At 37.6% G+C, this 16,119-nt stretch overlaps 1 protein-coding gene across 3 annotated transcripts in view; it reads left to right on the forward strand.

Annotated features, from left to right (window-relative positions):
- Positions 1-16,119, forward strand: part of TPH1 (tryptophan hydroxylase 1) — a 29,877-nt gene that overhangs the window by 6,584 nt on the left and 7,174 nt on the right. For all 3 annotated transcript variants that reach the window (XM_043482784.1, XM_043482785.1, XM_043482783.1), the window contains 7 exons: positions 911-1,047; positions 4,182-4,365; positions 6,535-6,635; positions 9,337-9,404; positions 9,544-9,740; positions 14,719-14,854; positions 15,575-15,701. In XM_043482784.1, the coding sequence (XP_043338719.1) occupies positions 931-1,047; positions 4,182-4,365; positions 6,535-6,635; positions 9,337-9,404; positions 9,544-9,740; positions 14,719-14,854; positions 15,575-15,701 (930 nt within the window). In that variant the 5' untranslated portion in view covers positions 911-930. The remainder of the gene's footprint in view (positions 1-910; positions 1,048-4,181; positions 4,366-6,534; positions 6,636-9,336; positions 9,405-9,543; positions 9,741-14,718; positions 14,855-15,574; positions 15,702-16,119) is intronic.

The following is a 16,119-nucleotide window of genomic DNA, read 5'->3' on the forward strand; positions in this document are numbered from 1 at the left end:
AGGACAGAGGAGCCTTGTGAGAGTTGGACATGATTTAGCGGCTAAACAACAGCAATATATAAATATGTATATACATGCAATGGAATATTAGCCATAAGAAGAATGAAATTCTGTCATTTGCAGCAATATGGATGGACCCCGAGGGTATGATGCTTACTGAAATAAGTCAGAGAAAGACAAATCCTGTATGTTATCATTTACATGTGGAATCTAAAATATGAAACAAGTAAATGAAAATAACAGAAACAGACTTACAGATATAGAGAACAACTGGTGGTTACCAGTGGGGAAAGTAGAGGAGGAAGGGGCAAAATAGCATAGGAGATTAAGAGTAAAAATAGTAATCTATAAAATAAATAAGCTACAAGGATATATATATTATATAGCACAGAGAATATAGTCAATATTTTATGATAACTTTAAATGGATAAGCTTTAAATAACATATAATCTATGAAAACATTGAATCACTAAGTTGTACATCTGAAACTAAAAAAACGATAAAGATCCAGTATAATAAAGTGCTAAAATTGTAGGGGAAGAGGAGGTAGGTTCTCACAGAGGAAGAGTGCTCAGTTCAGACCACAATAGTCAGGATGACTGCAAGAAGCCCATGGGCTTGAGTCATGCCCTGAAAGCACTGGATTAGGAAAAAAAAAAAGGAAACTACTAACATGTATTGTATGCCTATAATGTTCCAAGTACTATGCTAGGCAGTCTTTTAGCTTATTTTGGTCTCATTATGGCCTTGCAAAGTATATCTGTACATTCATGGTTTACAGATGAGGAAACTAAAACTTGGTTAATGTTATCAAATATTGTCTGAGTTTCAAATATCTGTGCTATCAAATATCGCCTACATCGCACAACTTTCTTTTTTAGACCTTTCTGTTTTCATACTTTGTTTTTAGAGAAGTACACCAAACTGATCATGATTGAAGACAATAAGGAAAACAAAGACCATTCCTTTGAAAGGGGAAGAGCAACCCTTATTTTTTCCTTAAAAAATGAAGTTGGAGGACTTATAAAAGCGTTGAAAATCTTCCAGGTAAATACTCTCCATATTTTTGCATAAAATTTTTATGAAATGGGTCTATAAGATTATTTGTAAATTCATCATTGGTGGACTACAGAAATGTTTTAAGTACTTAAATTTCTAAAATATTGCTCAGTTCTATCAAATTGGCAAGGGATACAAACAATTTATAGAAATAATTTATTATTTAATAAATGGGGAAGAAAGGTTTACGTCATAGATTTTGAAGAATCAAATTTTAATTTTAGCTAAATAAATATTCAGATTTTAATGATATTATTGATATTAATATGTTAAATTATATTTTATACAGCAAAATAGCAAGGCTTCTACAATTATATTGCTCCCTACTATCTGAGTTTCAGTGCCTTTGGCACTTAACTACACCTTTGGTGTGAAGGAAAATTGATGTGATGTGTAGGGAAACAATCCAGCAATATGTATTGTGAGTCTTAAAGTGTTCACACATTTTGGCCCAGTAATTTTACTTTCATAAATCTATCTTAAGGAAACTGGGTCAGCCAGTTGGAACATGAAAATTTACGGAGTGCTAAGTGCACAGTGCCCTGCTAGATATAAAGATGTGGCCCGGGGCAAAGCAGACACCGTGCCAGTCCTCAGAGTGTGTACAATCCAGTGGAGAAGACAAACACTAAACAATTACTTTTAGTAAATAAATGATTGTTGTTGTTGTTTAGTCACTAGGTTGTGTTTGACTCTTTTGTGACCCCGTGGAGCCTGCCAGGCTCCTCTCCCAGGCAAGAATACTGGAGTGGGTTGCCTTTCCCTTCTCCAGGGGATCTTACAGACCCAGGGATTGAATTCGTGATCTCTGCATTAGCAGGTGGATTCCTATCCACTGAGCTTCTGGTGGCTCAGATGGTAAAGAATCTGTCTGCAGTGCAGGAGACCCAGGTTTGACTTTCACTTTTTTTCACTTTTTCAACCAAAAGGGGGCAACCATTTTCAACTCTTGTAACTATATTGCATAGTATTAACTTCTATATTTATAAACAATATGTGTATTCTGCTGCTATTTCGTGATTTTTCCATCTGTAGATGTCACCTATTGGTTTTCTCCAATGGAAGTAAACATTTGGCTTCCTTGGCACAACTCCCTTCCTAGAGGCCTGCTCAACTTCCCTTTCCCCCAACTTCCCAGTGTAGTTATGCCCCAATTTTTGGCTATGTCAGTCTTTAGTGTTTTATTATTAAGATTATGTAAATCTTGCTCAAAGAAAAGCCATATTATCCATTATTCTGACTTTTTATATCTTTATGCACTTAGTACAAGATTACAACATAGTGTTTAAGGGCATAGACTATGGATTTGGACAGCCTGACTTTGAATTCCAGCTTGAACACTTACTAACTGTGTGCCTTTGGGCAAACTGCTTAACCTCTCTGTGCCTCTGTTTCTGTAATTGAAATATCTGATAGGGAATGTCTCACTTATTGCTTTAACTTTAATGTAATTTTATTGGATCTTCTTGACTAAATTTTTCTCCTGGATGGAGTTTTAAATTATTTGATTGTATTTCCTTGCCCCATTCCATCAAGATTTTGATTTTAATAGCATTCAATTTTAGATTGATTTAGGAAGAATGGACATTTTGTGTCTTTTCCTCCAAAAACGTAATTTATAGCTTTACATTTGTTCAAGTCATCATTCAAAAAATATTTATGAATGCATTCTTATTATAAAATTCGTAAGAAATAGATTCTGTGAAACTCTCCTTTGCTCCTGATAAGCTCCAGTATTTGTAGCTCACTTTCTTCTATTGGTTCCATGATAGATTCTACATTCCAGGATGAACCCTGCCTACTCCAGTTCCCAACATCCCTGACACTCACTCTCTGTTGTTATTTATCAAGTTCATGTTCCCTGATAATTATCTCATCCCTACTTTTGCTCGTACAAGTCCCTCTTGTTTGGAATCCCCCTTCTCCCCTTCTGTTTATTAAGACTCGCCTCAGTTCCTATTTACTTCATAGAAACTTCTACTTTCTCTAGCTCATGATGCTTTTTCCATTTGTTGAATGTCTTCTGCACCTTAAGCCTGTATGTTATCATTTACATTATTTGTATTTTCTTAGTCTTTCAGGCTCCCTAGGTGGTGCTAGTGGTAAAGAATCCACCTGCCAATGCAGGAGACACAGAAATGAAGGTTTGATCCCTGGGTCGGGAAGACCCTCTGGAGTAGGAAATGGCAACCCACTCCGGTATTCTTGCCTGGAAAATTCCATAGACAGAGGAGAATCCTGGCGGGCTACAGTCCACGGAGCCACAAAAAATTGGACATGACTGAGTGTGCGCACACACACACACACACACACACACTTAGTCTTTTATGTGTTAGCCAACTAGATTGTCAACTTCTTGTATGTCTTGCCTTTCTTCATATGCTTCACCGCCCTTACCTGGCTACACAGGTGTTCATGAAGTTAATTTAGATTCGACATGTTAGCATTGGAGAGCATCTAGTCTTTCTCATTTTTTAGATGTTGGGTGATTGGTTCTTATGTTTCATGATTATGTCAGCAGGGTTTTCCCTCAGCACCCAGATTGGTAACAGAAGATACCCTTCCCTAGCAGGTTTACACATATGGCACCCACAGCTCAGGCTGCCCTGGGAAGACATCAGAAGAAGCAATCTGGTTCAGCTGGTTACTTGAGTTTGTAGCCTAGGAGATAGGAGGTATTAAAAATTTTGTGTTCAAGCTGTTCATCTAGTTTTAGTAAATGGATTTTTTCAAAGGAAACTTTTCTTTCTGAAGGACCAAACACTAAGAAAACTTAAAAAAAAAAAAACTAGCTTTTATTTGTGAGGATTTTCAAAGAGTTCTTTTCATCTAGAAGACTAGGTCTTTTGATTTGAATGCCAATCAGTTGTGGAAATCTGGGGGACTCCCTAGTGGGTGTTCATTTCATTTATTAGCTTTTGGAGGGTGTGGTGAATTTTTCAAACTTAAAAAAAAAGTACCTAATATTTAGGAGGAATTGTTTTGCTGTTGGCAGCACTAAAAATGGACTTTTCCCCCATTGGCTACTATGACAAACGATGAGATTGATTTTTAGTGGTAATGAAAGTAATTTGCTCGGAGACTATAATCATTTGAGGATACTCTTCATCTTCTTTCCACAGGAGAAGCATGTGAACCTGTTACACATCGAGTCCCGAAAATCAAAGAGAAGAAGCTCAGAATTTGAGATTTTTGTTGACTGTGATATCAGTAGAGAACAACTGAATGATATTTTTCATCTGTTGAAGTCTCATTCTAATATTCTCTCTGTGAATCTACCAGATAATTTTACTGCGAAGGAAGACGGTAAGTTGAAAGGTGAAAATGCTACTCAGATGATTAAGTGCATAATATATGTGTCTGATCTTATGTTATTCTTAAAGGCATAAAAGTAAAAATCAAACACTGTCTCTTCAAATTGCTTACAATCTGATAATAAAGAAGATACAAAATGTAACTGCTCAAGATGCTGAAGAAAAATTATAAAGCAACACTTTATCAAAGGCGAGAGAAGTGAAGAGGAAACCTTGAGTATAATAAAGAATTCAGAATAGTTAGAAATCCATTTTGTTATCTCAATTTTTAAATTGTCAGGCATTTCTTGGTTTGACAAATCTCAATTTACAATCTCTGAGCACTTAATAACTCTTACAGGGCAGACTCTTAGCAGATATTAAATGGATATTTGAATTTGCTGAAAATGTTAACAATTACTGATGACTATGCATGCATCGGAGAAGGAAATGGCAACCCATTCCAGTATTCTTGCCTGGAGAATCCCAGGGACAAAGGAGCCTGGTGGGCTGCCATCTATGGGCTTGCACAGAGTCAGACACGACTGAAGTGACTTAGCAGCAGCAGCAGCATGATATGAAATACTTTATATGTGAAATACAGTGTTCTTCCTTGCCCTCACTTCCACCAAAACCAATGGAAAAGCAGTAAAGCCCTCTAAGTTTTTAGATGCTCAGATAGCAAGGATATAGCCTAAAATCTCTATTGTGAAAATATCCTTGTAGTTTACTTAGGGCAAAAGACAAGCAAATAAATCAGTTACATTTTGTATATGGTATTCAATTTTAAATAATCCCTTCAGATTATGTAACAAGATTGGGGGTGTAATGAGTGCTGATATGCATCTGTTATGTATTTGTATGGCTATGTGTGCTAAGTCGCTTCAGTTGTGTCCAACTATTTGTGATCCCACGGACTGTAGCCCTCCAGGCTCCTCTGTTCATGGGATTCTCCAGGCAAGAATACTGGAGTGGGTTGCCATTCTCTTCTCCAGCGGATCTTCCTGACCCAGGGATCGAACCCGTGTCCCCTGCATTGGCAGGCAGATTCTTTACTTGGGAAGCCCTGGACTTTGGTTACCTCATCTATAAAATGATGAGTTTTATAGAGGCTAAACTGTTCAGTTGATATTTAGGGAACAGCAGCTTGTGTCAGATATTTCTACTAAGAAATGGGGATATATAAAAAAAAAAATCTTACCCTAGAGTCATTCCAATTCTTTTCTGTAAGACAGCCATATACGGATTCATTGCAGTAAAACATAGCAAAATCTTTTGGAGAATTAGAATCATAGTCTCGGGAACCCAGAAGATAGAGAATTAGCTCCGCCTACAGGGTTAGGGAAGGCTCATTTGATTTGGGTCTTGAAGGAGAAGGATATTCTCAGGAAAATTGAAAGATGAGTTGGATGGAGCAGGACTGGGAGTGGAATAGGTATTCCAGGGAGAAGAGCTTTAGGAAGGCTTGTGTGTGTGAGGGATGGCAAGATCAAAGTGGCAAAGACATACATGATCTCTAGGATACTTTTAATCAACAAAAATAAACAGTCAGTGAAAGTGAAAGTTGCTCAGTCATGTCCGACTCTTTGCCACCCCATGGACTATACAGTCCATGGAATTCTCCAGGCCAGAATACTGGAGTAGGTAGCCTTTCCCTTCTCCAGGGGATCTTCCCAACCCAGGGATTGAACCCAGGTCTCCCGCATTGCAGGCAGATTCTTTACCAGCTGAGCTACACATTCAGAGTTTTTAATAACATTCAGAGTTTTTTAATAATTTAAAAACATTTAAATTTAAAGACATTCAGAGTTTTAAACATTTAAATTTAAAAATGTTCAGAGTTTTTGATAAATTTGCACCTTGATCTGTAAAGTTCATCCTTATCTACTTTTTAAGGATAGCTAAAGATGTAGCTTAAACTGTTTTGAACTTTCGGTCTGTGACTAAAAAACATCATTTCTCCAAGACTTAGGAAGTTAAGGCTCGAAACATTTTTAAATTCAACATTTTGAATAAGATGTACTTAGAACTAGAGCAACTTACTTGTTTACATTTTGCCCCAAAGTACAAGCTAAAATAAAAAATCTCATCCAAATGCATTTGTGACTTCCTTAATTTCTTCTTTCTTATTGCCTAATTTAAGAGGATCTCTTCAACTGTTAGTGGTTTTTGTATTTTGCAGGTATGGAAACTGTTCCTTGGTTTCCAAAGAAGATTTCTGATCTGGACCATTGTGCCAACAGAGTTCTGATGTATGGATCTGAACTGGATGCTGACCATCCTGTAAATATTTTAAATATAAAATATAAAAATATAAAATTTTCATGAAAATAATTTAAAACAAACTAAAAACTTAAGGGTATTATTTTTCTTTTTTAGAGAAAGTGCTTATTCTAGACTAAATAAGGATCTTGATTAATCTGAGTTTCAGGAAGTGTTATTAGACCTTCATGTTGGTGGACTTGATACCAAGTGACTGAAGAGCATCCAATTTCATTGACTCTACATCTGTCCCATGTCTGGGGTTCTTAAAATTGAGAGCTCTTCCAAGAATTATATTACAGTTAAGACCATGTCTGCAGTTTCTATTAAAATGTGATACAGTATAGGCGTGAGTTGGAGCATTACTAAGTCTGGAGCATTAGTACTTCTTATGGATGTCTAGGATCCTAGGAGGGGAGGAGAGGAGCGAGTCCGCATTAGAGTTGTTCAGGCCAGGGGTTTAATCTAGCTTCTATCACTCATTAGCTGTGTAAATGTGACCGTGTACTGCTTTAAACAGCCCCCAGCTGATCAGTGAATTTATAATAATATCTTATTAAGTAAGTATTGGAATTAATAAATTCCTGTAACTGCCCTTGGGGAGTTTACAGTCTAGCTGCAAAAGTAAGTTGTGTATATATAAATACACATACAAGATTTAAATATGAAAAGTGTGCTAAGTGGCTTGCAAAGGCTGTTTTGAGATATACACAAGGGAGGAAACACTTCTAGCTGAAGAAATCAGAGAAAGGTAACCTGTTAACTTGGTCTTAGAGAATTTTGGCAGGAAAGAGATGGGGAGAAAGGACAATTCATTGCAAAATGAGCAAAGATTCAAAGGTAAAAAAATCTGGGACATGTTTACGGAAAGGGGAAAGGGGTGTAAATCAGTTTTACTGACCTACTACCAAGGCCTGCTTATTTTCACCTCCTAAATATTTCTTAAATTTGTTCCTTGTTTATTCTTATTACCATATCCCTTAACTGGTTTCCCTGCCTTCAGCCTTGCCACCTCCATCCTCTCCTCCTCATAGTCACAAGAATGATCTAAAGCCTGAGTGTCACCATTACCCCTCGTGTGCATAAGTATAGATCTAAGAAAATTGAAAACATAAGTCCATGAGAAAACTTGAACAGGGATGTTCATGAAAGCATTATTCATAGTAGCAAAAAGGTAGAAACAACCCAAATATCCATCCATGATAAATGGATAAGTTAAGCATGGTATGTCCCCCAAATGAAATACTAATGGCCATAAAAAAAGCGTGAAATACTCAACATGTTACAGCATGGGTGAAGAACCTTGAAAGCACTGTCATAGTGAAAGAAAAGCCATTCACAAAAGGCCATATATTGTGTGATTTCTTTTATACACAATGTCCAGAACAGGCACATTCCTAGCAATAGGAAGTAGATTAGTGACTTTCAGGGCTGGGGGTGAGAGAAAATGGGAATAGACTGCAAATGAGTAGGATGTTTCTTTTTAGGGTGATAAAGTGTTCTGGAATTATGGTGGAGGTGGTTGTACAATATCCTAAACCCCACTAAATTGTACACTTTAAAATGTAAGTTTTAAGGTATGTGATTTTACATCTTGCTAGTTGTTATTTAAAAAAAATCCCAATGACTTCCAATTACCCCAAGAGTAAAATCTAGGCTCTGAAACAGACCTTTATTAGCAGGCCTGTAACTAGTCTTCACGGTGCTCCACCTCACTCTCCAGACTCCAGCAGTGTTGGGTTGGGTATGTTTTCCTAGGCACAACACGCTAGTTTTCATTTCTGCGCTATCCTTGGTGCTGTGCTTCCTGTCCCACACCTAGCCCTCTCAACTCCTCTTCTGAGACTTAGCTTAGGAGTCATCGCCGGGGACCCTTTCCTCACCCACCTGTCCTCTTCACGTACTCTGGATTATGAGTTTCTCTTGTGAGTTCAAGTGGCATTTTGTGCCTGTCTTTAACAAGCCATTTATCATATTACTTCAAAATCATTGGTTAAAATAAACTCCTTGAAGACCCAGATTGTACTGTGCTTTTCTGAATTTTAGCACAAGGCCAGGTGCATAGTAGGGACTTCTAAATCTATGTTAAACATACAAGTCTCATTCTTTCAGTTGTCCTCCCCTTCTTCCCTATTTAGTTTTGATTATTTTAGTTTTGATTATTTTCTCCTGAGATTTGCTTTTTGATGCCTTATTTTGCCTATTTTTCTTAATAGGTATAAATTCTAATGTTACTATTTTGTCTATTTTTATTATCATTATTTGCTTCTGCAAATGATTAATATGTCAGCATTTTGCAATAAACTCTGAGGCTAGATTCAGCTGCCATAATATCAAGTATTAGTAATTACTACTTTGTTATTAATTACAGGAAAATATAACTGAAGATGTAGTCAAACAATTAAGAAAAAAAACTCACCTTTGCAAAAGAGCCATGTACTTTAATGAGGGTGGTACTTTTCTTTTTCCTCAAACTATTTTATTTTTGTAGCTACTGTAGTATTTTTATATCCATAATATATTTTATCTTTGTAGTCACTGTCATATAAAGCTGTCATATAACAATGACTTTAAAATGATCATAAACTTCTAAACAGTGCTTGCTCAAAATAAGTTATACAGCCCTTCTTTATAGTCATTCACATAATAATGAAATGTTTTCTAAATCATTTGTCAAGTATATTTTAGTATGGATATTTAAAAACTTTTCTCTAATTATTAGGGCTTCAAAGACAACGTCTACCGTAAAAGACGAAAGTATTTTGCAGATTTGGCTATGAACTATAAACAGTAAGTGTACTATAAAAATAACTTAATCAACTTTGAAATAATGAAATAAATTATGCTCATATAGTAAATAGAAAACAAAATATGTGCTACTGTTTATTGGATGCTAATTCAAAATGACTTCTTTTCTTTATCTCATTAGTGGAGACCCCATTCCTAGGGTTGAATTCACTGAAGAAGAGATTAAGACCTGGGGAACCGTGTTCCGAGAACTCAACAAACTTTACCCAACCCACGCCTGCAGAGAGTATCTCAAAAACTTACCTTTGCTTTCTAAATACTGTGGATACCGGGAGGATAATATTCCACAATTGGAAGATGTCTCAAACTTTTTAAAAGGTAATGAGCTAATTAATTTTTATAAGGGGAGTACTGAACTCTTTTTCAATCACAACAGAATTTTTAATAGGGGACTAACGTCTAGTTATATGGGAAGTAAGAATTTTTCTGTATTCTGTCCTGGAGAATTGGGCACCACATTTGAAGCGGGATGTTCATAACCTGGAGCAAATGTGGAGGAAAGTGAGCAGAATTGTAAGGGGATAGGAAAATGTATCAGATAAGTAAAATTTGAAGGATCCTTAAGGAACCTGGGAATTTAGGGGAGTTCATAGCTTTATTTAAATATTTGAAGGTCATCTTATGTATTAGAGGGATTATTATACAGCTCTAAAGTAAAGGACAGTTGGATAGAAAGAGCAAACTTTTAGTTCGAAATGGAGATCTTGCTAAAATAGCCATTTGAAATGCAGCAGGCTAATGAGATAATTAGTTCTACATCCATGGAAATGTTCATGCAAAAGTTCCATACCCACTGAGGGATGTGATAGAGAAGACTCAGGCACCTTCAGACAGGTTGGAGTAAATGATCTCTGAAGCCCCTTTCTACCCTAAGATTCTATTGTTTTCCCAAGAAAGAAGATGTTTTAGGGGAAGCATAAATGAAGAGTAAGGACAACTTTCCTCCTTTTAGTCCATCATGCTTACTTGGGCCAGGTTTCCTTATTTTTTCCTAGCAAAAATAAGAAATAAAATGAATGATCAATGATCTCCAGAGTCTACAGTATGTAAGAGAAATAAATATCCCCTTTGATCTCAGCAGATTAGAACCTTAGGAGAAAAAAATAGAAGTTATGTTTTTGACTCAAAGGGAGTTTAGTGAAAGTGAAAGTTGATCAGTCGTGTCCAACTCTTTGCGACCCCAAGGATTATACAGTCCATGGAATCCTCCAGGCCAGAATACTGAAGTGGGTAGCCTTTCCCTTCTCCAGGGGATCTTCTCAGCCCAGGGATTGAACCCAGCTGGATTCTTTACCAGCTGAGCCACAAGGGAAGCCCAAGAGTGGGTAGCTTATCCCTTCTCCAGCAGATCTTCCCAACCCAGGAATCAAACCGGGGTCTCCTGCATTGCAGGCAGATTCTTTACCAACTGAGCTATCAGGAAAGCCCCAAAGGGAGTTTATCTTATCGAGTTGAATGATATCTAATAGTATTTTCCAATCATAATAGAATTTATTACATAGACTGTTATAAACATCTACATATGTTTTCAACTCCATAATTCTCATTCCTCAGTCACTATATACAAAACTAAGAACTAAACAGAAGATGGCAATATAGTTTTTACAAGGGAAGAACTGCTGGTAGTATTTCCTATGAAAACTAGGTTTAAAAATAGTAGTGATTAAGAATGGCAGAGAACCAAAGCACATGAACTTGTGGGGCTTAACAAAGATAGACTAACATATGCTACGGAAGTTATTATCAAATCACATTTACATGAGATTTAGAGGAAATATTTTGTTATGGATATGAAACTGAAAGCTGATCACTTGGGGTCTGGAGCTTGAGCAGGCTGCAGAGCTTATAGCTAAAGATGTTTCAAGGGAAAGTGTCAAAGACAGAAACCAAAACTAAAAGTCAGTTCCAACAAAATGTGAGTTGGAAAGGGCAACCTTCCCTGGAAAATATGGTGGCCACTAGGCAACTGTGGTTGTTTAAGTAATTGAAATAAATGTAAATCAAGATGTTAGTTCCCCAACCACATTAGCCACATTTCAGTGCTCAGTAGCCACACATGGCTAGTGGATACCCTATTGGGTAGTCCACATAATGAACATCTCCATCTTTTTGGAAAATTCTTTTGTCCATCAGAGTGGGAGAATCCAAGTACAAAGGAATGGGGTGGAACTGGAATTACCAGAATGTGAGAACTGAAGTTGAAAGGTCCTAGGATGACCCACAAGACTTGCTAGAACTAACATTAAAACAAGATGTCCTTTTCATCAGAGGAGACTGGAATGCAAAAGTAGGAAGTCAAGAGATACCTGGAGTAACAGGCAAGTTTGGCCTTGAAGTACAAAAGGAGGCAGGGCAAAGGCTAACAGAGTTTTGCCAAGAGAATGCACTGGTTGTAGCAAGCACCCTCTTTCGACAAAACAAGAGACAACTCTACACGTGGACGTCACTAGATGGTCAATACCGAAATCAGATTGATTATATTCTTTGCAGCCAAAGATGGAGAAGCTCTATACAGTTAGCAAAAACAAGACCAGGAGCTGACTGTGGCTCAGATCATGAACTCGTTATTGCAAAATTCAGACTTAAATAGAAGAAAGTAGGGAAAACCACTAGACCATTCAAGTATAACCTACATCAAATCCCTTATGACTATACAGTGGAAGTGACAAATAGATTTAAGGGAATAGATCTGATAGACAGAGTGCCTGAAGAACTATGGACGGCATTTTGTGACATTGTACAGGAGGCAGTGATCAAGACCATCTCCAAGAAAAAGAAATGCAAAAAGGCAAAATGGTTGTCTGAGATTGTCTTGCAAATATCTGAGAAAAGAAGAGAAGCTAAAGGCAAAGGAGAAAAGGAAAGCTATACCCATCTGAATGCAGAGTTCCAAAGAATAGCAAAGAGAGATAAGAAAGCCTTCCTCAGTGATCCATGCAAAGAAATAGAGGAAAACAATAGAATGGGAAAGCCTAGCGATCTCTTCAGGAAAATTAGAGATACCAAGGGAACATTTCATGCAAAGATGGGCACAATAAAGGACAGATATGGTATGGACCTAATAGAAGCAGAAGACATTAAGAAGAGGTGTTAAGAATACACAGAAGAACTATGCAAAAAAGATCTTCAGGATCCAGATAACCACGATGGTGTGATCACTCACCTAGAGCCAGACAGCCTGGAATGCAAAGTCAAGTGGGCCTTAGGAAGCATCACTATGAACAAAGCTAGTGGAGGTGATGGAATACCAGTTGAGCTGTTTCAAATCCTAAAAAATGATGCTGTTAAAGTGCTGCACTCAATATGCCAGCAAATCTGGAAAACTCAGCAGTGGCCACAGGAATGGAAAAGGTCAGTTTTCATTCCAATCTCAAAGGAAGGCAATGCCAAAGAATGTTCAAGCTACTGCACAATTGTACTCATCTCACACGGTAGCAAAGTAATGCTCAAAATTCTCCAAGCCAGGCTTCAACAGTATGTGAACTGAGAATTACCAGATGGTCAAACTGGATTTAGGAAAGGCAGAGGAACCTGAGGTCAAATTGCCAACATCTGTTGGATCATAGAAAAAGCAAGAGAGTTTCAGAAAAACATCTACTTCTGCTTTATTGACTACGCCAAAGCCTTTGACTGTGTGGATCACAACAAACTGTGGAAAATTCTTCAAGAGATGGGAATACCAGACCACCTGACCTGCCTCCTGAGAAATCTGCATGCAAGTCAAGAAGCAACAGTTAGAACTGGACATGGAACAACAGACTGGTTCCAAATCGGGAAAGGAGTACGTGAAGGCTGTATACTGTCATCCTGCTTATTTAACTTATATGCAGAGTACATCATGAGAAATGCTGGGCTGGATGAGGCACAAGCTGGAATCAAGATTGCTGGGAGAAATATCAATAACCTCAGATATGCAGTGATACCACCCTTATGGCAGAAATCAAAGAACTAAAGAGCCTCTTGATGAAAGTGAAAGAGGGGAGTGAAAAAGCTGGCTTAAAACTCAATATTCAGAAAACTAAAATCATGGCATCTGGTCCCATCACTTCATGGCAAATAGAAAGGGAAACATGGAAACAGAGGCTTTATTTTCTTGGGTTCCAAAATCACTGCAGATGGTAACTGCAGCCATGAAATTAAAAGGTGCTTGCTCCTTGGAAGAAAAGCTATGACCAATCTAGACAGCATATTTAAAAACAGATACGTTACTTTGCCAACAAAAGGGTCCATCTATTCAAAGCTATGGTTTTTCCAGTGGTCATGTATGTATGTGAGAGTTGGACCATAAAGAAAGCTGAGCACTGAAGAATTGATGCTTTTGAACTGTGGTGTTGGAGAAGACTCTTGAGAGTCCCTTGGACTGCAAGGAGATCCAACCAGTCCATCCTATAGGAAATTAGTCCTGAATATTCACTGGAAGGACTGATGCTGAAGCTGAAACTCCAATCCTTTGGTCACCTGATGAGAAGAACTGACTCACTGGAAAAGACCCTGATGCTGCGAAAGATTGAAGGCAGGAGGAGAAGGGGATGACAAAGGATGAGATGGTTGGATGGTATCACTGACTTGTTGGACATGAGTTTGAGCAAACTCCGGGAGTTGGTGATGGACAGGGAAGCCTGGTGTGCTGCAGTCCATGGGGTCGCAAATAGTCAGACACGACTGAGCAACTGAACTGAACTGAACTGAGATTTTGAAATAAGGGACAGGATTAAAGCTTATAGAGGTCCCCACTTGCTGCCACTGCAGCAAGTGACTTTTACAGTGGGCATGCAGTCTCAACTGTTGGGGAATGAAAGAGCACCAGTCAGTTCAGATAAAGAAACTACAAGAGGGAGTAATGGCTAAAAGTGGCTAAAAATGTCATAGTTTCAAAAAACGGTTCTTATCTAAATTAATAGATTTTTAAAGTTTTTTTTTTTTTTTTAAGAAAGATTGTCTAAGGGTTAGTTTAAGCTCTTCATAGAGATAGCAAGTTGTAGTGTAGGGCCTGGGTTCATCCTACGTTCATCATCTACTGTGTGGCCTTGGGCACATTATTGAGTCTTTGAGCCATAGTTTTATAGTTGGCACAATGAAGAGACTGAACTTTAACTCATAAACATGAAAGGAGATGTCATGTGTAAAAATTCGTAACTCATTGTCTGGCCACCGTAAGTGCTTAATAATTATGACTTGTATGACACGTTTTAATTTCATGTTCTCCCTCAAAGTGTCAACTTGGTGCCACTGGCAGAATTAAAATGTTGCAGTGACTAGTCTATTCTGGTGAACATTTTTCTCCTTTGCTTTGCAGAACGCACAGGTTTTTCCATCCGTCCTGTGGCTGGCTACTTATCACCAAGGGATTTCTTATCAGGTTTAGCCTTTCGCGTTTTTCACTGCACACAGTATGTGAGACACAGTTCAGATCCTCTCTACACTCCAGAACCGTAAGTACTCCTATTGCAGCATCCTTCCATCAATATGGTACTTACCTCATGAGTTTTTTTTTTTTTTCATGAAGATCAAGTGAATTAGCACATGTAAAGCATTTTGAATGATGCCTGGCCTGTAATACATGTTCTATGCACTATACCTGTTAGCCATTATTATTACCAGTAGTAACTGACAACCTGTTAGGTACCAAGTACTGTTCTAAGCATAGGGGATGTAAGACTGAAAAAAATTCAAAGTTTCATGCCTTCATAGGGCGTATATTCCAATGGGAGATACAGACAATAAACAAACAAGTAAATATGAATAAAACAGAGTATCAGGAGGTTATAAGTTCTATGGAGGAAAATAAAGCAGGGAAAAGGGACAGACGGGTGTGTGTGTGTGGTGTGTGTTTCTATTTTGAAAAGGGTGATCAGAGAAGGACTCTCTGAGAAGGTGACATTTGAACAGAGACCTGACTTGGGGGTGGAGGTGGGGCGACATGTGGATGTCTCTGGGTATTTGCGTGAATTTGTGTATATGTGTTTGTGAATGCCCAAGGTTTTGAACCAAAATAATTTCTTTACTATAATAATGTCCTTTGTGGTCCATTTCCAAAGTAATACCACATGATCAGTTTGAATAAAAGTAAGATCAGGTTTTTATTTGATTGAATGGTTGATCATGCATTTATGTTAAACATCATAGTGTGACAACTTGTACCTCTTTTTCAGAGATACCTGCCATGAACTCTTAGGTCATGTCCCCCTTTTGGCTGAACCTAGTTTTGCTCAATTCTCCCAAGAAATTGGCCTGGCTTCTCTCGGAGCTTCAGAAGAGGCTGTTCAAAAACTGGCAACGGTATAAATCTGGAAATCAATTAAGATCATTAATTCTTAACTGGGGTGGGATGTGGGTATTTGTGTAGTTTAAAAGTACATATTGCAGATGAGCATTAGAAAGTTTGTCTCTGCTCATACTTAATTTAATTAATTTAAATAACATTAAAGGAAGACATTTAAGGTTTATCCAAAGAAGATGTGGTAGGCTACAGTCCATGGGGTCGCAAAGAGTCGGACATGACTGAGCGACTTCACTTCAAAGAAGACATGAGCTTAAAAGAAAAGGGCAGAGAAACAAAGAACACTAGAATACAACAACATTAATAGTTTATATATCTTTTTTTTCAGTAAAAATGATAGGTTCTCTAAAATGATGCTAAAAATATTTTTTAGCACTTTATAAGACATCATGCTGGAAATAGAAAGATGAGTAAAGT

The sequence above is a fragment of the Cervus canadensis genome, chromosome 11 (genome assembly GCF_019320065.1).
Source record: "Cervus canadensis isolate Bull #8, Minnesota chromosome 11, ASM1932006v1, whole genome shotgun sequence".
NCBI lineage: Eukaryota > Metazoa > Chordata > Mammalia > Artiodactyla > Cervidae > Cervus > Cervus canadensis.